General features: G+C 37.0%; 2 protein-coding genes across 2 annotated transcripts; both read right to left on the reverse strand.

Annotated features, from left to right (window-relative positions):
* Positions 1-9,520: 9,520 nt before the first annotated feature.
* Positions 9,521-10,390, reverse strand: LOC6642113 (transmembrane emp24 domain-containing protein 5). Its single transcript, XM_002065577.3, has one exon. The coding sequence runs from the start codon at positions 10,318-10,320 to the stop codon at positions 9,613-9,615; it is 708 nt and encodes a 235-aa protein (XP_002065613.1). The 5' UTR covers positions 10,321-10,390; the 3' UTR covers positions 9,521-9,612.
* An 8,986-nt stretch (positions 10,391-19,376) lies between these two features.
* On the reverse strand, positions 19,377-21,026 carry LOC6642114 (ubiquitin carboxyl-terminal hydrolase Usp2). The gene is made up of 6 exons (XM_023176006.2): positions 20,872-21,026; positions 20,607-20,756; positions 20,011-20,550; positions 19,800-19,949; positions 19,667-19,745; positions 19,377-19,611 (listed from the first exon to the last, which is right to left on the reverse strand). The coding sequence occupies exons 1-6, from the start codon at positions 20,930-20,932 to the stop codon at positions 19,536-19,538; spliced, it is 1,056 nt and encodes a 351-aa protein (XP_023031774.1). The 5' UTR covers positions 20,933-21,026; the 3' UTR covers positions 19,377-19,535.
* Positions 21,027-21,261: the final 235 nt, after the last annotated feature.

A 21,261-nucleotide genomic window follows, 5' to 3' on the forward strand; every position in this document is an offset into this window, starting at 1 on the left:
TTGAGACTAAACTAATTAGAGGATAATCTAAGGATATGCATTATATCGCATTACATTTTTAAAGCTATTTATTTAAATCTTTGGTATTAATCTTTAAGCGTTTGAAATGTGTTTTATAATTCGATCCCAAAAATTCTTAAGCATACCAGATTCTACATTTGAAATAGTTTGAACAATTAGTACGAATAAAATTAGAGTGGGATATGGCTTCATAATCGGGCAGTAGTTGAAAACTAACAACAAGAACCTCGGAAAATCCACTTGTATTCTTAACCAAAACGAAACGACAACAATGAGTTTGAAACTTTGACTTTCTTGTTTAATGTCTATTTTGTCGCCATTTCGTTACAGGTAAACCAAATTCGCCTCTGTTAATGTATTTAAGACATTTATGTTTTGATAAAGTGATCATGTATGGGCCTTCTTGGTCTAAAATGTTGTCCTATTGCTGGCATTGTTTGAATGGACAGTGCGATTAGAAATAAACTAAGGTTGAACTTCATGTTAACTTGACTGTTGGTACTAAAATATTCCAACTAGAGACTACTTATATATTCTATATGCAAATTAGCTGTAATCTAGCAAAGCAAAACAAATAAAGCATATTAAAACGTGACATAAGTCGGTTGATTCACAGAGTCGATGTGAAAGCTTATTATTAAAATCCCGTTTGGATTTCAAGTATTTAATGAAATCTATTGAAATCATTATGTGTTGATGATGGTTAAATGGGCATCAGTCTGAATTTTGATTCCTAATCAGTATCAGAATCAGTATTTTGTAATTAAATACTAAGTAAATAAAACAAAGAGAGTGCAAAAAAAGAGTTCTTTGCATAGTTATATTTAGATTCGTCTGGTTCTGACTTCACTTACTTCTCTGATGTCTTTTCTTGAATCGTATTTGCAAATTACACCTGATTCCTTATTTAGCAGTACTTGCTAGGCCTTAGCCACTTAATTGCCTATCAATTCAATTATTTTGAATTATTTTTATTCTCAAAGTTGTCTACTCAAACTCTCATAGTTTACCAAAAACTAGCATATTAACTAGTTGAAGCGACTTAAAATTTTAAACATCTAAATTATGATTAATTTCCTGCACTTAGTACAGTTTTTTTGGTTGCTTCGGCATTCCACCTCCCATTTGAAGGGGAAGCTCATTAAAAAGTGTGCGTCCATCAGCTTTGGCTTAGTGTCGCCAATTTTAATTACCGTGAAACACACCCAAAACCCAAACTCCACACACACACACACACACACACGATGTTTACTCCTACTTTTCCGTAGTTTTTATGGCTATTGTAATTTGGTTTGGCGTTCAGTCGTCCGCTTCGGTGATTGTTTGGTTGTTGTAATTTGTAGCAAGTGTTTGGCTTAGCCCTTGACGATGGACTGCAACGCATTAGCAGCAGCTTCTTCACTAGTTGCTGCTCCTCCTTCTCCACATAATGATGCTGATGATGATGCCTTGGTTTTTTTTTTCGCGTTGGCTTCTCATGCGTTTTATGGCGGACCATTAACGTGGACCTGCAAGTTGGCTTCCTTTGTGGCGGCATTTTAATGAGCCACCAGTTGAAGTTCTAGTTTCACAACGAAATGTTCTTTTTTTCCACTTTCATGCCAAAGACCAATTTGGAGACGAAAATGTAAATTTGTGTTTTTTTTTTGTGGTCAGTAAAATGTGCATATTCATGTTAAAATATTGCAAAAATGCAACAGAAGTGACTCTAATGCATTTGCGTGCATGAATTTTGCATATTACATAGAACAGAGTAGTAAAAGTAAATGTATGAACTACATAGAAAAGCTTTTTCGATAAGAAAGAAAAAAAGTAAAGGTGCCCTTTATAGCTTCGATAGCAAAAGAACGTGTGCTCTGTTTCCCAAGCCAATGCAAATCTCATTAAACTCCAATGAAAACTAAACAAAAATGCTGGCTGGATTCTCGTAAGAAAGAAAGTTCAGTTAAAACATCAAGAATGAGAATTCGCACAGACAAGAATGAAAGCAAGCAGCAGCCGGCAAATGTGGGTTAATTTGTAAAAGGACTTGTCTTCACACCCTTACTCCTTCCCTCTGGCACACACATGGTTATGCACTCATTCAAGTAATTGCCAAGGCAAAAGCAAATGCGTGCAAAACTTTCATTCCTATGAGTTGCATTTTTCTTTTTCGCCAGAGTCAAAGTTGCACAGGAGACGAGAGAGAGGCCAAGAGTAGGGAAAGAGCGAAAGAGAGAGAGAGAGTGAAAGTAAAAAGCTTTCTCTAGTTTAAACCGTTATGCTCTGCATCATGCAGCTTGAGCTCTTAGAAAAGCACTACACAATGCCAAATACAATAATAGGAAATATGTTTCGACTCCAGGACACTCTGACGCCTTCCTTTGACGGCCAAAACATACAGCACTTAACCAGAGTAGGACACTTTTCTCATGACACTGGGAAGAATGTTTTCAAAACTGTATATTAGTAAGTACTGGACGCAATACCTTACCCCAAAATGTGTAATTATAATACTCTTCTTTCTTTATTTATCAAAATTATTAATATTTAATATTTATTTTTCTGATATATTCATTCGATTTGAATGAAACTTCGAAAAATTAAGCTAACCCTAAGTTTTTTGTATTAGCCAAAAACACAGTTACTTTTTTGCGGGTCGTTTTATTAGGAGAGATAAGATATAGAGGCAAGATCATTGTGATAGTTGCCACAGTCATTAATCAGAATATTACTGATAAGTATGTCGTTTGACAAATTATATGTAAATAATATAGAACTCTTGCATTATTCAGTTCAAATTTCACCATATAATTACTTCAAATTCTTAACAATATTTTGTTCATAATCTTGGCCACGAAAATATTAATGGAAACTTGGATTCTCAAGTGTTTGGTGAAAGTTAAAATTAGAGTTTTGTCACAAATTTTATTTGAATTAACAAAGTTTTTTTTAGATGTTTTGTGGGATCTATTTGAGTCGGTATAATTATTATAATATTATATTATTACTCTTTGTTCAGCCCAATGAAACATATTTGTTTATCTATTCGTCAAATATCACATTGGGCAATTATTAGGCAATTCCAAGCGAGGCATTGGCGTATAAATTACTATAAAATAGTAATCAAATCGAATGTATCTTTTAGTTTTGCTCAGAACTTGAACGATGAAACAAATAGCTATAATTCTTGGTATTTTAACCATTTTTGTGAGTTTAAATATTAGAGACAACGTAAGTTCATTAAAAAATATTCCAGAATATTATTTCTATCTAAAACGAATTATTAACCACAGAATGCTGTCATCTTTAAGCTTACCAATTTTGAATGTGAAAGCTTTAATAAATCGTGGTTCGTGATAAACTCATATAGCTTGAAGCTGATAAGACGCAATACGGTTGCTGCATATTTGAATGGGAGTGTTCTCTATCCAGCCAAAGATATATCTGTACATTTTCAAGTATTCAAAAGGGCCAATGGATATAAGCCTTGGCTAGTGAACAGCAAAATTGATATCTGTCGGTTTCTTAAACACCCATACAACCCCACAGCAATACTGATTAGCAGTTTGTTTTTGGAATACACTAATTTCAATCATACATGCCCGTATATTGTATGAGTTTCGGATCTATTTTTGTTCCTTCTCTATTTAATTTAATATTTCATTTTTCTTCAACAGGGTACGCAACTAGTAAATGGCTTATATTTGCGTCCAGAATTGCTAAAGCTTCCACTGCCCACTGGTGATTATAAATTATACTTGGGTTGGTATTTTGATAATAGATTGCAATTTGAGACTAATGCAAGTTTCACCTTTGTCGAAAATCTAATTGATCAGTAGATCACAAAATTTTGAATGGAAAATTTTAAAAATAAAATAATAATGTTCGTTTGTTTTATTGCTTTTAAAATTTATAAACACGAAAAGTATTTTTCTCCCCAAATCGTATATTAAGCTAGTAGAATAATATGATCAGTCAATTGGTCAAAGGTTTCTATCGCATGAATGATTTTGTGATTTTAATTGCAGAAAATACATATGTATATACATATATTAGTCAGAGTATTTGCAGTTTACGATGAAAAGCTTTTTATATATGAATAAATATGAGATTAGAAAGTTTAAAGTATTCCTTGTTATATTTCAAGAATATGAAGAAAAAAAGAAGGATCGTAGTTAGGTGGAATGGATAACTTAAAAGTATAATAACATTTTAATTTTATTGTTGATAATAATAAGGTTTATTAGCTTTCTGGTTTATGGATTAGAGAATCTTAACTGACCAGGAAGTAATCAGCATCTTCAGTTGGAAAGCTTTTGTCCTTCAGTCCTTTGCAAGTGTGGTTTCTGTCGGTGGCATTGGCCTTAATGGTACGCCATCTAATTAGTAACTTAGTTTTAACATTTGTCGCATATTAAATTTTCGCACAAATATTAATTCTCGTTGGCAGCAGCGGCAGCAAGTGCTCTGGCTAAAGTAAAAGACAGAGAGCGCCTTTTGGAATGGTTGGCCAACATGCAATTAATTGTGTCATTGTAGCCATTAACCAGACAGTTGAGCAGTAACCCAATTTGTACGCTTGATTGTTGCCTGTTGGGTACCTCCCTCCCTGCCTGACTCCCTCCCTCACTTAGCAAAACTGCCAAGCATGGAGCCTTGGAGAAGGCTGGTCACTTGACCGCCCCTAATGGCTTGGCAATGGCGGTCAGGCGGGAGGCAGGCAATAGTTAGGAGCCAAGGCAACACCCGTTTGGGCCATTGTGTGCCAGTTTGCAATTAAAACGCCCCGAAAATAAAAGAAAATGTAAACGGAACTCAAATAGGGACTACAACTGGGCCGGGGCCAGTCACTCTGGGAGCCTGTGTGTGTGTGTGTTTTTCTTCATTTTTATTTTCGTATTTCGGTTCGTGCGAGTTGTTCTCGTATATCTTGATATGTCAGTTGTCATATATAATAAATTAACTTTTCTCTTTTAATTGTTTGTATGTATATACAAATGTATATATATACAACTTGCATTCTTAATGAACATTGTAAGTTGAAAGGTTGAGAATAACAAAAATGAATACAACAAATTTTATGTTAAAATGCAATGTCAAATTAATCCAGTTAATTGTATAAAAAATATTCTTAGATATTCTCTTTATTCTAAAGAAATAAAATCAGAAATGTAAGAAATAAATAAGTGATTATTTTTTTACATTAATTTTATGAAATTAAAATACAATTTAAATGGAAGTATTGTACTTAACTTCTCTACTAAGCTTATTTCAACTATTAAGACTCTATTTAAAAGAAGCTGAGCTGTTGACTTCTTTTGTCCAACTCTGATTAAATATTATATGTAGTAAAATCTAATACTTATATTAGAACAATAGAATAGAAACCTTTAGTGGTCTCTACTTTAAGGGAACTTAGAGGGAATCCCTCTTGCATTTGTGGTATTAATTGCATGTCCATCAAATGAACCCATAGTCCCTGGCAATTTGTCCAAGATGCATCTCGAATGCAATCAAAATGTGGCATATGAGATGCCACTAAACTGATTACACCTAGGCGACATTCCTGTCATATTAACATTGTAACTACATTCTGTCGCTAATGATAATAATGTGGTCATGTCGACCTTTATGAGGCATTCCTGCTGTTGAATGGTTCGTTACACAGAGCAGCTCATTGTGTCCAAGTTATGTCAGCAGCAGCAGGAATTTCGACTAATTTCAAAGATAGATATTTCGATTGCCCTTAGTTGATGATGATGGCATACATAAATATGACCCAAAGGATGCATACATAAAAACATGCTGGTTAAAGGAATCAACTTCCATTTTACATTTACATTTGTATGTATTTATGTGTTTTTTGGGGGAAATATGTTTAAATGAAATGGTAGGGAAATGCATATGAAAAGCTTTATGCTTTTGCATCTTTTGTAAGCAATATTCAACAAAACTTTATCTGGCATCTATTCATGAATCCTTCTCTTGTCACATAAACTGCTTCATATGCAATATTCATATGCTTATTATACCCTTGCAGAGGGTATTATAAAATTGGTCAGATGTTTGTAACGCACAGAAGGAGACGTTTCCGACCCCATAAAGTATATATATTCTTGATCAGCATGAGAAGCTAAGTCGATATAGCCATGTCCGTCTGTCCGTCTGTCCGTCGGTGCGTCGGTGCGTACGCGTTTTACTCAGCCATCTTAAGAGCTATCGGGATGAAATTTTTTTTGGGAGCTTTTTTTTACCCGGGTGAGATAAAGTATGAAAATCTTTGGGATCGGACCACTATATCATATAGCTCTAGAAGAAACATTTTTGCAAAAATTGGAGTATCCCCATGAAATTTACCAATATGATAGTAATAGATATAAAATCACAGATCCCAAAATTTGAATCTGATCCGATAAATAGAACACAAGTTACAGTCAATATAAATCGGTTCAAACGCTGCCGGCAGCGCTGCTTGCTGCCTACTACTGCCATCATCAAATCAACAGAGCACACGCATACACACACAGACGCAACGCTACATGAACTGTATGTGTATGCGTGCCGTGCTTTGCTTAGAAAATGATGGAAGAAGAAAAACTTGTGGTAAAAAGAGAAATAATATTTTGTTTGTGTATTGATGAATTGAGTTGCAGGGAAAGAAATTTCAAAAAGGAAAAATATTATTGCCAAGTATACTGCAAGGGTATATAAACTTCGGCATAGCCGAAGTTAGCTTCTTTGATATTTGTGTATATGAATTTGCTTCTTCCTCTCATCGTCGACTTCGTCTTCAGCTACATTGCTCTTTGTCCTTTGTAAACTCAACCTGCATTTAATACTCCATTCACACGCAGATATATATATATATAGGTATACATATATGAATATGTGTGTGTAAGTGCATAAGTATATCAATATTTTCATTCAAGATGGCTTAGGATTTCCTTATTGAATTTTATTTGTTTGACTTTTCCATTAATATTTTGTCAATTGACGCCTTTGCATTGGCAAATATATGTGCATACATATATGGGTATATATAAGGTGAGGTGGTTTTCTGTTGAGATATCTAATTGAAAACTTGTTTGTCGTTGAACAACATTTGTGGTGTATTTACGCAAAAGGCGATTACTTAACTCTAATCCGATATAAAATCAGTGGCTCGTTTACAAAAGGGTTACTTTTTTGGTTGTATAATTGTTGTTAAAGCAACAAGGACCAAAAAAATCAACAGAAAATTTATATTAAGGCAAGGTGAATCGATTCTGTTTATGGTTATTAAATAAATTCATTTAATTGTAATTCAATTAAATATAGTTAATATATGTAAGTATAAGAAAATATTAACAGAAATGCGGGAAAAAATCCATATAATCAAATTAAACACCCCTTTTTTTGTATGGTCATTTGAAATCTGTCACTGACTACTGTCAACACATATCGTTTGTATGTGTATTTGGTTACCATTGAGAATGAGAGTAAAATGAAGCAATTATGTAAGTTGAAATTTGAGTCATAAAGCTTAGTTGGGTAACCAATTTATGTGGCAACAAATTGAAATTGTGTCTGTAGCCGCATTAATTGAATTTACTTTAAGACTTAAATCGTCATTGAATCTGTAGGATTCTTTTGGCTTTTACCCTTCACTCATGGCTCATTACGCATCGAAGAGCAGATTTTCGCAGTGACAGCTGGTGACATACGAGAACTGTGCCCACATTAATGCATTCCACATTAACCGATGAGTCGAGCGACTGCCTGCTAGGCCAAAAGCATTATCTGCCTTGACATACGGCAACTGGCAACTGGACTGAATGCAATTGGAGTCCGTTTGGAGTCATCCTCATCCTCGTCTCTCGTAATATCGCCAACAATAATTTGATCGTTAAAATGGACGCCGCCTTTTTATGGTTGTCGCCCTGCCTTGCCCTGCCCTTGCTCGATGGAGCAGCATCTTCGCCTTCGTCTTTCCCATTTCGTGTTGGCTGCAATTAAATGTATTTTTACGATTGTGCAGCATTTGCAGTCTGGTAATGAAATTAACAGCAATGTGTTCCCCCCTCCCTACTCAGACAGGACACAGCAGGCCAAGGAAAGACATGGAAGAGGACTTTAGTTCAGTTTTCTCGTTGTCGTTGGCCACTGATAAACGATCGTTTGCCAGCTTTAAACTGCCACTTACGAGTAAAGTTTTTATGAAATGAATGCCCTTGTTAAACGTTAAATTGCCAAGGAAATATTTTTGGCAAATGCCAGACAACAAGACTGAAGGCTGAAGTATGCCTGAAAAGGCCAGCAGCGTTGTTGTGGCAAATGCCTGGGCGTGTCGGCCATAATTGCAGGCAACGTCGGACATTTTGTTATTATCACTTCGTCACACACACACACACAGACTTACGCGGAGAAATGGAAGATAACTTGGCTGCCCACAGGTGGCGCTTTAATTTGCACCTTTCACGCGCCTGGGAGCACTGTCGTCACATTCCTCGCACTGCCCCCCATTCCTCACTCAACCTGGTGCAGCTTGATGGCAAAGTGAGCCACTATGTCAGCATGCCCAAGCGACCCAAGCGACCACCCTGGAAGGCGAGGCCGTGGCGCTTGGGAGTAATTAACACTGCGTCGTTTTCTACATCGCTGTGTAAACAATAAGGAACTGCAGCCGCAGTTGTTAATTACGCCGACGGTGTTCGCGCCATGTCTGTGGGCTGTGGGCGTGGCCCAAAGTACCCTAAAGACAACATTGCCATTATGTGGTACGAAAAAAGTGAAAGAAGGAAAAGTAAAAGTCAAAGAACTAGCGCTCAAAGTGCTAAATGTTTGCAATTTGCAATTGGCTAAAAAGTGCAAAGGCATTTACCTCTTACTCAGAGTTAAATAGTTAAGATTTAATTAGCAAAAGTGAAGAAAACTAATCACGAGTAAAAGGTTTATCGTAACTTCTGCTTTTAGTATATAATTATGGACATTAAACGATAAATTACATATATCTAAAATGGTTTGTTGGTATATTTACTTAACATCTTAAATGCAAATATTTACCTAAGCCTCAAAAGTAGACTTTAATTTATTTACCTTCCTATCTAACTACCTATAACGTATACGCAGTGTTGAACATCTATAAAAATGATGGTCGAAAAAGGATGAAATAAAACTTAATTAATTCATTTTTTAAGACTTGCCCTAATTTTGAGTCTTATAGATATCACTTTTTAACTTTGCCAGCACGATGTTAGCAAGATTTCTGCATACTATTGAGTTACCTATGCCGATTTTAAAGCTATATCATTTGATTTTTGCTTTTGCAATAAATTCACTATCAATAAAAAACTATGACAGTGGCCCAGTCGAAATATGTGGTTAACAAATGAGTAAAAGAACTTTGCTTTCCATGCACCACTACAAATGTGCCATATATTTGTGTTTTCTGTTGCCTACTTTTTCGGGCAATGAGTAGTCGATGCGTTACGATAGTTTTAAATGATTGCAATTGTTGATATCTTTCAATGATATTTCTTTTTTTTTCAAATTAACAATTTACAGTTTTTAAATTATATTTGACAATTCGCTAACATTGTTGTAGAGTAGACAAAATGATAGTAAAGTCCATTAGAATCTCTGCCAAAACTCGTAGAATCTTCCATCTGTGTGGAATATGCTTCGCAACATAAATACTTGCAACATGCCCACCACAATCATGGCCACGAATTGAAATAGTGACCAATTGTTAACCATGGCATAGTTGGATTCAGCCAGATTTCTGTCCCTTGCCTCATGGGCACGTATTGAGTCTTGATTTTGGCGTGCTCTCATTAAATGGACTTGTATTTTGCCAATATTATCCACAATGCTGGTGAAGGCTTTATCAAATTGATAATCGGTTAACATCTCTTTGCGCAAATTGATGCGTTCCTGTTCCTCATAGTTGGCGGCCACCACTTCCAGCAGAAAGGTGACAATCTTGCGATTGAACGTAGAGATGGTATTGTCGAAACACAACTTGTACGAGCCGGTCTCGTTGGCCACCAGTTTGTGTTTACTCTTGTCCTGCTTTTCCTCGGCAACGAGGACAACTCGCTGGGGATCCATTAGCATGAAATTGATGTGGGCCTCGCCATGGCCTCCATGTATCACCTGGTAGTCGATGGTGATGAGCTCTGTGGCAGCTATCGGCTGATGGTAGCATTCCATGCGTCCCGGCTCCGCAAAGATGGTCAACTGTTTGTTGTACGGCTCAGCCAGAGAGTAGTGCATCGGAATGACGATGACGATGATGAACGCCAGGAACAAACGTATACCACGTACGATTTGGAACATTTTTGTTTTGTTTAAACTGTGGGTACTCGTCGTTTTGAATGAATGATTGCTCGACACGCTTCCTATGTTTGGAATTGAAAGGCGACGCCTACTTCAGCTAGAAGTTGGTGCCAGGTAGTATCAGCTACCTGGTTGCTGCTAAATGCAGCTTTTAATAGCCACCAGCAACAAAGTGCATAAAGAGTTGCCACGCGCATTCGCCAGTCGCATTCCCCCCCGTCCCTCATCGCCCATCGCCATCGTCGCCTGGTAAAACTAAAAGCAACAGCATCAAAAGGAATATGAATTGAGGTCGATGTGTAAATATTTGTCAACGGTAATGGAAATTTATGCTACCGTTGCTGCTACTCGTCCTCCTCCTGTGGTCGTTGCTGCTGTAGCAGCTTGGTGTGACTGTGGGCATGACCGTTGCGTGGGAGTTTGTAGCGCTTTCATTTTTTAAAACAGTTGGCGACGAGTGTAAGCGGAAAACAAGAGACAAAAAAAAGAGTGAAGAAAATCTAAAACATAAACTCTATGACATTTCGATACCCTTTTTCTATTGAAATGTTTATCGTTTGATTCTTTTTTTAAGATTTCAAGATTTATAAATTATTTGAAATTAATAATTTTTGCATAACTTGACTGGGTTTTCGTTTTGTAATGTTTGCCTGTTCAAAAACCAGAAGATGGTTTCACTAACTTTTAAAATTGCTCATATAAAATAAGGCATATATATTTCTAAAACAAACATTTATTTATTTCGTCAAGCAGTATTCTTTCAGTATGGCTAATATTATTATCATAATTAATTATAATAGTTATTAATAAATATTTTGAAGTTTGTGTTCTTCATCGTAATATTTTTGCTTAATTACTTAACCGATTTATTCAGTTGATGTACCTATGACACATTTTTCCAACTGCTTTTTAGAACAGGAATTGTTATACTCCATAAAGTAAAGCTGATCTGGACATTATTGGTAACAGCTATGAAACAGTTTTTGGTTAAGGGTATTAAAAAAACTACCACCTGCAGTTTAGCACGAAAAATGAAAAACAAGGAAAGAGAAAAAACAGCAAACGCTTGAGTTTGGGCAAAGAAACTTTGCAAATAGACACACACACCCACACAACCCAGACAAACACCCACACACACACACACAAACTTCAACCCATTGGCTCATGTTTAGTTGCATTTGTTTGCTCACGAGTGCAGCGCGCGTTTTTTTATGGCATATTTCTTTTTTTTACCTTTTTTTTTTGGGTTGTGCATAAAAATTTCAACTGCCGGGCTGCACTTCAGTTTTGGTTATTTACTTTTCGACACACACAAAAAAAAAAGCGACGAACAACCGCGAAACCCCTTTCTCCGTCATAGTTTTTCTAGAAAGAGCAAAAACTTGCATTCACATCTTCCAAAAGCCGCCGGCAAGAATACCCAGTCGAAGCATGAAAGCTGCAAATAGAACGAGTAGGAGAGAAAAAAAAATGTGTTTGCCGGGGTCGACTGCAGTTGATAGCAAAGGCTACTGAAGCGACGGCCGAGGGGTGGGTTGCAAAGTGCCCCCATACGGGGACAAGGAGCTGCTGACGGAGGCTTTCCAACGCCGCGAAGAGTAGCTGGTGGTGCCATTCGAGCGTGCTATGTGTGTGTGTGTGTGTGTAGGTGGGGTCTGGGTGTGTGTGTGTTGCTTTAGTTGATTGTTTGCCAGAGGCGCGTCAGGTGTAAAGGCGTTGGCAGCGGTTGGGTCTGATGCTAAACACGGCAATGCCAAGAAGGCCAATTCAATTTTATGAAATTAGGAAAATTGATGGCTGAAACTTGATATGAATTTGGGTTTTTTTTTTTACCTTTCCATTGCTCGTTGAAAAGATTAAGCAATTTGCAGGAAAAACTTGAAATTTCAAGAGCTCAAAATGAAAAGCTAATATGTGAATTTGTTTTGAAGAAAATGGTATTGCCAAGTGCCCTATTAAGCTAATAGGGTAAAGAAAATGACAAAAGATATTTAAAATGTGTTACTTTATGAATAGTACATATTAGAGAACAAAAAGTGATTAATTCTTTGCGAGCGAATGAAACATAATAAACATAGGATGAAAACTAGAATAGGAATACGGCAGTGTCCATCTGTTTTAAGACACTCACTGATTTGGACACTCACAATATTCGCCAACTTAAGTCGCCTAATCAAAAATGGAATCCTTAACTAACTAGTTCTGCTCAAATGAGAACGAGCGTTGCTGCTTTAAGGAAAAACTTGATTTGACCAACTCGTGCTTTAAGCTTTGCACTGAAAGATCCAATGCTGATAGATCAAAATGCAGAAAATGCTTGTTTTTTAGACACTGATTAAATTGATTTCCTTAGCAATAAAACTTTCTTTGGCATTTTTAAACTGCTTATCATTTCATTTTCCTTACGAACTTTGTGAATTAATAGTTCAGTCCTCCGACAAATGCAACACCGAATGCCTTTTAATCCACTCCAGCTACTTTGCCGATTTCAGTTTCCTTTTTTCCTTTTTCCTTATTTTGCACTTACTCCTTGTCTAACTCATGTGTCAGCTTTGTCTGTCCTTAGCTGACAGCTGGTTCGAGCAGTTACAATGGAAATTGACCCCAAAAATGTGAAGGTCGGCCACAGTCATGGCTCATGAATTATTAAAAACACATACTAACACACAATGGACCAGAAAACTGCGTGACATAAGGGTGTGGGTGTGTGTATGTTGTGTTGTGTTTTCCCACTACTTGACTCTAATCCTAACAACTGTTTTCTCCAATGATTGCAAAATGTTTAGCCAAATGGAACTCAAATTTTCCAACTTCTCCAAGAAGTTGAACATACCGCAAAAATTCTAGGAAAATGACCAAAGACCAGCTGGCCCAAACAGAACAAGATACAAGAGACAGTCTCTGTGGGCAAATGGAAGTGAAATGGGGAGGTTGAGGGGGTTTTTCTCCTACAAGTAGCACTTTAAATTAATGAACTGAGATTAAGCAAGACAAATTGTTGTTGCAGTCTCTTGAAATTTTCTATAAAGGCAAATTGTTTTTGCGTATTTGGCCAACCCCAAAAAATATATTAATTTGTGTGCTTTTCATTTCAGTTGCGTTCAGGCCAGAACCTTTTCTCGGCCAAAAAACAATAAATGTAAAATTTATTGTTATTGATATTTGTGTAAACAACATTCTTGCGGGTCACTCCAAGTGGGACCGAAGTGCCTGCGAGGTCGTAGTCCGTATTCTGTAGCTGTAGTGCTTTGGCAATTAAGAATTTAAGAGCCCAAAACGTGGCCACAGAAAATTCAATTGAATTCGTATTCGTATTGAATTGAAATTCTGGCAAAAAACATGTTGACAACCAACAATTTACAGGATCTGCAGAGAGTCTTAGTCTAGTTTCATGCAATATGTATGCTCATTTCTTTCTGTTTTTCGTCGTTGTTGTTTTTTTTTTACCTCCACTTTCACTATGGTAATAAATTTAAAGGTAATTTCAATGCGACAAACTTTTGTATACCCTGTTATTGAAAATATAATCCTCCAGTTACAGGGACTTAAAGCGCATTACCTTGAGATGACGAACAAGAAAGAAGAAGTTGGATTTTGGTCTAATTCTTTGACTTTTAGCAGGATGATTGTATTAGTTTTAGAGTCTTCCCAGAGTTGTATTATCTTGATTGATTCCAATAGTGGATATAATTATTTAGGGCTTAATCAGTTGGGAAACTCTTTTCGAAACGTTTCAAAAATCTTTGCTCTACTATATACTAAAATGAAGGGTATTTCTTATCGGCAAAGAGTATTAAAATTCCAGTGCTCATGTTCATAGAATGCAGCCAATTGTGAAGAGTTTTCGTCTTGTGTGTGTGTGTGTGTGTTTCTCTTCTCTGGTTTGGCATAGAAAATGTTCTGTAATAGAAAATATTCATTGAATTTTCGCAGTGACAAACGACTAGTTGTCATTCATTCAGTTGGTCAGATGGAAAAAACAAAGCAATTTGTGTGGAAAATTTATTACCTCCGAATGTTCTCAAAATGAAAATTGCAAAAGTATGAAAGGGATAGAGAGTTAGAAAGAACTGCAAATACAACTGCAACTGAAGTCGCCATTAAAGATCGACTGAGACATGGAAAATTATAACATTATCCTCTGACTGAACTTTCGCGATTGGCATACAGACACACAATTCGTATAAATAAGCAATTTGCCGCAACTCGAGAAGTTGCCACAACAAGCATAAAACGCAATGAAGCGACCATTTTCAGTCCAGAGCAGTCCGTGGCAAGAACATTTGCTCAGCTTTAGGAAAAGCGCTTCAAAGTGCTTCTTAACTAAGCTTAAAAGCAATGCCAACTGTGACAGCGACAACAATTGCAGCAGCAACAACTTCGATTTGGTGTGGCAATTGCAGTTTGGTTCTGTCCCCCCTTAACCCCCGTTCCGTTCCGTTGTTTTGTCGTTGTCGTCGGGTAGCCTAGTTTATATAGAGAGTGTCCTCTTTGAGTTTTTGCTCCACCTTTTGCTTTTATTGCTATTGCAATTTTCTTTGGTGGTTTCTGTCCCGGTTTAGTGAAGTGTGACAAAGTCGCAGACGTTTCGCCTCTTACGTTGGCTCCCTAAAGTTACTTTAAGATTATGCCAGATCAAGAATGGGCTTATGCCAACATTGGAATTAGAGATTTGTCAGAGAGCCGAGTGGTCCATCTACTTTAAGCCGAAAGGATTAACATTCATGTATTAGGCAAAAAAAACATTATTCAGTTGATTCTAACGAAAAGCATTCTATTGATCTTAGCAGTCATTTAGTTCATTTCTGTAGTCTTTCAATGAAAGTTCCATTTGAATTAGATAGAAACTTTGCAAAATATTAATTTAAAGTGAGATTATAGATTAGGATAAGGAAGAAACTACGTATGAAACTGTTTTATTATGTAGTTCGTGGCTAAAATAGATGTATAAATATTTGTTTACTTATAACGTGAAACCTGTTTCTGAGGTTTTGTAATTTCCGACCTTTTTCTGTTTATTTCAAATACAGGCTATAGCTAAAATTTGAACTGTTTCTTTTTTGTGAAAAATGGAAATGTTTTGTCTAAAATATAATCTTCCTATAAACCAAGTCGGGTAATATGGACACCGTTTATATAAATAAGAATTTGCTTTAAGTTCATTACTTTCCCATCTGATAAATTATTTTTAAATAGCTCGAATTGAATAAGAAGGTAATTGTTTTTCCTTTTTTAGTTCATCGTCTTTAATTACAGAAAGAAATTTTTTATTTTGCACTTCACCTCTTCAGTTTGGACAGCGGTTTAACCATCGCATCCTTTATCTTACAGCCCTCATGAACTAGATTGGAAATTCTTAAAGGATTCCGTGGTTTCCTTTACCCATTAATCCCTTACACAAACTGCCGTTGTCCATCACACTTCAGTTGCAAGTAGAAAGTTTTCACTCCTTTCGTATATTTATCTTCTTCAGTTGCTTTGCTCTTGTTAATTTACTTCTTCCTCCTGTTTCATCAGCAAAGTGAAATGAAATTACGAAACCCAAAATAGGATACTTTAAGGAAAACATTGGTTTAGCCAATGCCAAAGAGAATTGTAATCGCTATGAAAACTGTAGCTAATTTAATAATCGGCTTATCAGTTTTCTACAAATTGACCTATAAAAATATTTTCTGAGAATTCAAAGTTTCTTCTGACAGCGCGGCAAAAGGATTTGAGCCGCGTTTATTGCGGCATAAACGGCATAAAGATATTTCTCCACCCAAAAAGCCAAGTTACATATAAATTCTGAAGCCATTTACCACCCTAATGAAAGTCTTGTGAAACACCTTTATCTTCTCACCTGGCTTTTGGTGAAAGTTTCATTTCGCGACTTTGCCTTCATTTGTGGTTAATTTTGTTGCTCTAGTTCGTTATCCTTGGTAAACTGTCGCCCAACTGCTGGCCATTCGAGCGTGCCAGTTGAAGTAGTGCACTCACTACTTCTTGTTCAGCAAAGTGCACTGTAAGTAGGTGCTGCAGTCCTTGTCCTTGTCCTTAGTCACTGTGCACTACTTTTTATTTCCCCAAGTTCCTGTCTCCACATCCTGTGCACTAATTGGCAACACCGAAAATCTACAAATAGCTTTGTCTCTCGACCTGACAAGTTGGCTGCTGGCTGTTGGCTCCTTGTGGGCGCTCTGTTGACCCCGTCGTCGTTTGCCGATGGTCGTTTGCCATTAAGAGGATGACAATAAATCAGTTTATCTCTGTCAAATGTTCTTGTTGTGGCTTTAAGAAAGTTTCTTAACTATTAAAAGGGAAAAAGTTTGCCTTTAATGTGCTAGCATTTTGGGCAGGGAAATTTGTTAAGCTATTTGTGGTTAGATTATCCTTGAGAGAGGACATACTAAAACCTTCAAATTCAAGGGGGGGTTGAAATGAAATTGCAATTCGCCCCCCCAAAAAAAAGACGGAAAAACACAAGCAAAAGCAATAGGACAAAGAGGATAGGGAGTCTCACTGGCCAAAGCCAAAGAAGTGCTTGGTCAATGTCCTTTTCATGGGTTTCACTTGGTTACATGGCTCTTCTTCTGCTTCACCTCCCACCGTCCGCTCCTGATGGCTCTTTGAAGCTTTAAAGCCTCGTCCTGGCCACATTGTTGTTTGCGGTCGACGAGGAACAGCGCCAACGCCTCCATCAGCCATTGCCAACATCATCCACCTGTGCCATCAATTGCAACCGCAAAACGGGCCAAAATGGCAAAACAATCAACAAGCAACGCGACTGGTGTTGGTCAACACAAGATGCGGCCGGAGAAAGGAAGGAAACCAATTGTAGGGCAGAGAAGGGGCACCTGCCATCACACAGACAGCCGCAACGTGTTGGAGTTAGGCTAAGCGAAATTGTTTGGCCAGTTGGAAGACATGCCATACCACATGGTAGGGGACACGTCAGTGTGCGGGCAAGCGCCAAGAGGAGAAGGGGCTGGCCGGTCGGCAATTGCTTAGATTGCCAATTGCTGGTAGAGGGGTATTGGTCAGCTATAGTCAAATTTCGAGTGATATATGAGAAATTGTTCCAAAAGAGGGGTCGGCTTGTGTATAGAAACCACTTTCGAAATAGATAAATGTCTGGATGGGGCAGTTACACATTGAAAACACATGCAACCATCTATTTAACAAACTTTAAAACTTTATAAGTTGTGCACTTGAAAATGTTACACGAGGGTTATTTTAAAAGTTCTGAAAAGAGTCAACACTTTATATATTCTATTTGACTATGGCCAAATTGGCCTACATAAATTATTCAACTTATTCTTATCACTTGCTTAAAACTAATTCAACTAACTTGTATCCGTAACTACCTTAAGTCATAATTTAGATGCAGCTCTTAAAGTTTGCTCTTTGCGACAGGAATCAATGTTTCAAGGAGTAAACCCTTCGCCCTAAAACGTTTACCATAGAGTTTTCTTTCACTATTGTTGTTGCTTAAGTCTATGCCCAAACTTTAAGTCTTTTCCGTTCTTACCATTGGCATCCACATTGTTTATTTATTTGCTTTTGATTCAGAATAACTATATACAAAATGTTTTATGTACATATTTGGGTTTCCATCCTTCTTAGAACTATTATCATGCTGTAGTCTTGCTTTTCGTTAAAGTTTTTCCAAACTGTAGACTTTACCTTTGCTGTTAAGGCTTCCTGTCTTCCTCTCTTCTTTTGAATCTCGTGGCTAATTTAATTCACAATGGGCCTGAACCATCAACACATACAAATATACATATATATATATGGTAGTAGGAGGGGGAAAAGTTTTTGTTTACTGCTTCGCACTAATGCCAAAGCATTGCGAAAATTCTAACGGGAAGGCGCCAAGAAAATTTGGCCAAAAGGACTTTTCGTGAAGTTTTGGCTTAAGTTGTTGAGGCCAGAAAACCGGAAATGGCTAAACGATAGCAGGAACTAAGAAAGCGAGACGTCAGAGAGAACTCGCACACACACTCTCAACTGAATGAGCATTGTGTTGGCCATTTGACTTCTCTGGAGTTCTGGTCGAAAAACAATTGACAACAGCTTTCAACAGTTTCCACAAAGGCAGCCCATGAATAAACGAAACTATTAGGCGATTGCAACTCTGAGACTTTTAAATGCCTTCAGTTTGAAACTTCTTAATAAGAGCGAGCACATTCAATTCGCATTAAGATTTTTCATTTAACAAAATGACTTTATAATGAGCTATAAATATTGAGACCTACTCCCCCCCACCCAATACCCTTCAATTGTGTCAATTGATTTATAGAAATTTAATAATGCCTTCCCGAATTGTTCAGACGACAGCCTCAGTACCTTTAGTCGAAACATGTTGGGCATCTTTATTGAAACGATATTTTAATATATTCATTGTGCAAACTTTTCCCCAGGAGCGAAAACTAATAAACGGCGCTGCAAAACCCTTAGTCATCCTGTACCTCTCCCTTCCACCTTCTACTCCTGTCCCTACAAATTGCAGCTGTTGCCGCGTTAAAATTTGCTGCATCGAGTGAGAAACAAGTGGACAGGCATCTGATGTTGACACGGACACGGTAATCGGGCGAAGGACGAGAGGACGAGAGGAGAGCAGATGGTGTCGAGACCCTGTAACAGTAAATTGCATGCAAAAAGTTAACGTTAGATGGCGGCACCAAAAACAGCACCAGCTGGTTGTCCTTTTCCATAAAAAAAGGAATATGCAGAATATGAGCAGCTCACGGCACAAAAGGCAAAGAGGAGGGCGACCAAGAACTTTTCAGTTGTTGACTAAGTGCAATAGTTGGAACTATGCATAAATGAAATGTCTAACAAAATATTCTCCCAATTGCTGCGACAATTTTCATGAATAAATCAAATAAAATGTATTTTACACTTTTAAGGTGATTGATCCACAGTTGTTTTTAAAAGTATTTAATGTGGATATTATACAAATTTTAATTATGAGTAGAACGAACACTGGGAAAATATTGGAAAAACTTCAATTGAACGACAATCAAAGTGCTAAAAAACAACACAGCGATTGGCAACAATGACAAACATTGATATAAATGTAAATTTTGGTATTTTTTATTGTCTTTGGTTTAAGTTATGTGTCGAGAGTTGATTGTCAAGTTGTGGCTAAATTTAACTGTCTATGTACATATTCTGGTTGCTACTTCTGTGTCATATTTCCTCCCCCGTTTGATCCTGCATCTGACATGCTACTACTTCGCACGCTCGTAGAATAAAATGTAGGCACTAGGCGAAACTAAAAAGCTTTCTGGCAAAGCATCGCTTACACTGCAAATAAAGAAAAAAAATTTAATAACTATTTCCATTTCGTTAAACTTCTTACATATTATCATTGAACTCATGCCATTTGTGAGAAATAGGATGCTTGCAAAGAGCCACGTAATGACCGCCACCTGTGGAGCCTGCGAATTGAAATCAATATAATAGAAAAATCTTTAAATGGAAAAGCTTCTTACCCATATGATTGGATATGGCATATAGTGAATATTGCGCACTCGAATTGGAATTTGATCCATAAGAACCCATGTCTAGCTCACGAGCTGATGTGGGAAATTCAACTAGATGGGAGAGCTTACTGAAGCGTGTTCCCGAGAAACGTTTTAAATCTGAAAACCGATGACAGAGTCAAGAGGATTGAATGTTTATCTTAATTTCATTTCTACGTACGTATAACCAAATACTTGGGAAAACGTTGAATGGTAAAACTTTTCGTGGATTTCCTACGCGCCTGGCATCGGGAGCAGTTTGGCATGTCATTGCCATCGAGAACTTCCTCTTTTATGAAAAGATTCAGACAAGTGTCCAGTTTGCAACGCGTTGATGATAAGGGCAGAGGCACACTGAGATCCCAAAATGGGTCAAAAGTAACACTTGTATTGCCACAAGTGGAACATTTCAGAGTGCTCTTCAATTGACCAACAAATAAATCGCGTATAAGGGAATTCTCATGACTGCTATACCAATTCCACATGAGATCAGCTTTCTTATTGTCGCTTACTTTGTCGTCAATGTAAAGTGTTCCACCCTTTGATCCGGTGTTCAGTGCCAGGTGAAGTGAATCCAAGAAAAAACGTAAGAACTCTTGGGCATCCTGTTGATTGAAATCACTAAACATGCGATGTTTTCTGGAGAATGCCCGCTTCAGTTCCATGGGAGCTACACTGCGCACATTTGCAGTCCACATTTCACTTATCAATTTGGCAAATTCTACGCAACAAACACAAATCATTCAGCTTATCAGATCATACATACATATTTCTTACCATGTAATATTTGCTGATCCTTGTTGCCTGATGATGGGTACGATCCATGATGGGAACGCAGAAAGCTACTCAGCTCAGACGTATGACTCAGACATTGAATGACCGAGTTCATGAAACAAGTATTTCCAATATTTCTCAGACCACAGAGACCTAAACATTTCGCAATTAAAATAAACAAAGGGAAAATTAAAAAAATAAAATCTTATATCTAATTAAACCAATTTTTTGGTTTCTCAATTAAATTCTAAAAATTTAATGGCACTCCCCAATTTATTTTGATCGCTGTCATTTTCTAGACTGCTCCTCTGCCGCTTAACTAATGGCATTCGTATCGGGATTTGGGCAAGATTCCGTTTCGTGTTGTATTTATGTATGTGTGTATTATGTTTAATTAAGTGACGTGTGCAACTAAAAATCGAAGCAGAGCTTACTATTTTTTTTTAGTTCATAGTGAAGTATTTACTCTAGGATAAACTTTTGTAATAAAAAATGTCTGACTTACTGTACAGCGATGAATCTTCAAAAGATTTCCTCAATAATGACAAAGAGTAAGTACTAACAAATAGAAATAAATCCTAACTTTTTTGTTCACCCAACTTTATAAATGACATTTCAAAAATGATGCCTTTGGCCTCCACTTTACCATATAATCGTT

The sequence above is a fragment of the Drosophila willistoni genome (genome assembly GCF_018902025.1).
Source record: "Drosophila willistoni isolate 14030-0811.24 chromosome 2R unlocalized genomic scaffold, UCI_dwil_1.1 Seg167, whole genome shotgun sequence".
NCBI lineage: Eukaryota > Metazoa > Arthropoda > Insecta > Diptera > Drosophilidae > Drosophila > Drosophila willistoni.

Bases quoted from the DNA above. Each gene is read 5' to 3' on its own strand.
- LOC6642114 (XM_023176006.2), bottom strand. From the start codon at position 20,932: ATGCCATTAGTTAAGCGGCAGAGGAGCAGTCTAGAAAATGACAGCGAT. The intron at 20,757-20,871 runs GGAGTGCCATTA...CGAAATGTTTAG, and splicing joins CAGCGATCAAAATAAATTGG to GTCTCTGTGGTCTGAGAAAT. The intron at 19,746-19,799 runs GTAAGAAGCTTT...TTCAATTCGCAG, and splicing joins TGCCATATCCAATCATATGG to GCTCCACAGGTGGCGGTCAT.
- LOC6642113 (XM_002065577.3), bottom strand. From the start codon at position 10,320: ATGTTCCAAATCGTACGTGGTATACGTTTGTTCCTGGCGTTCATCATC.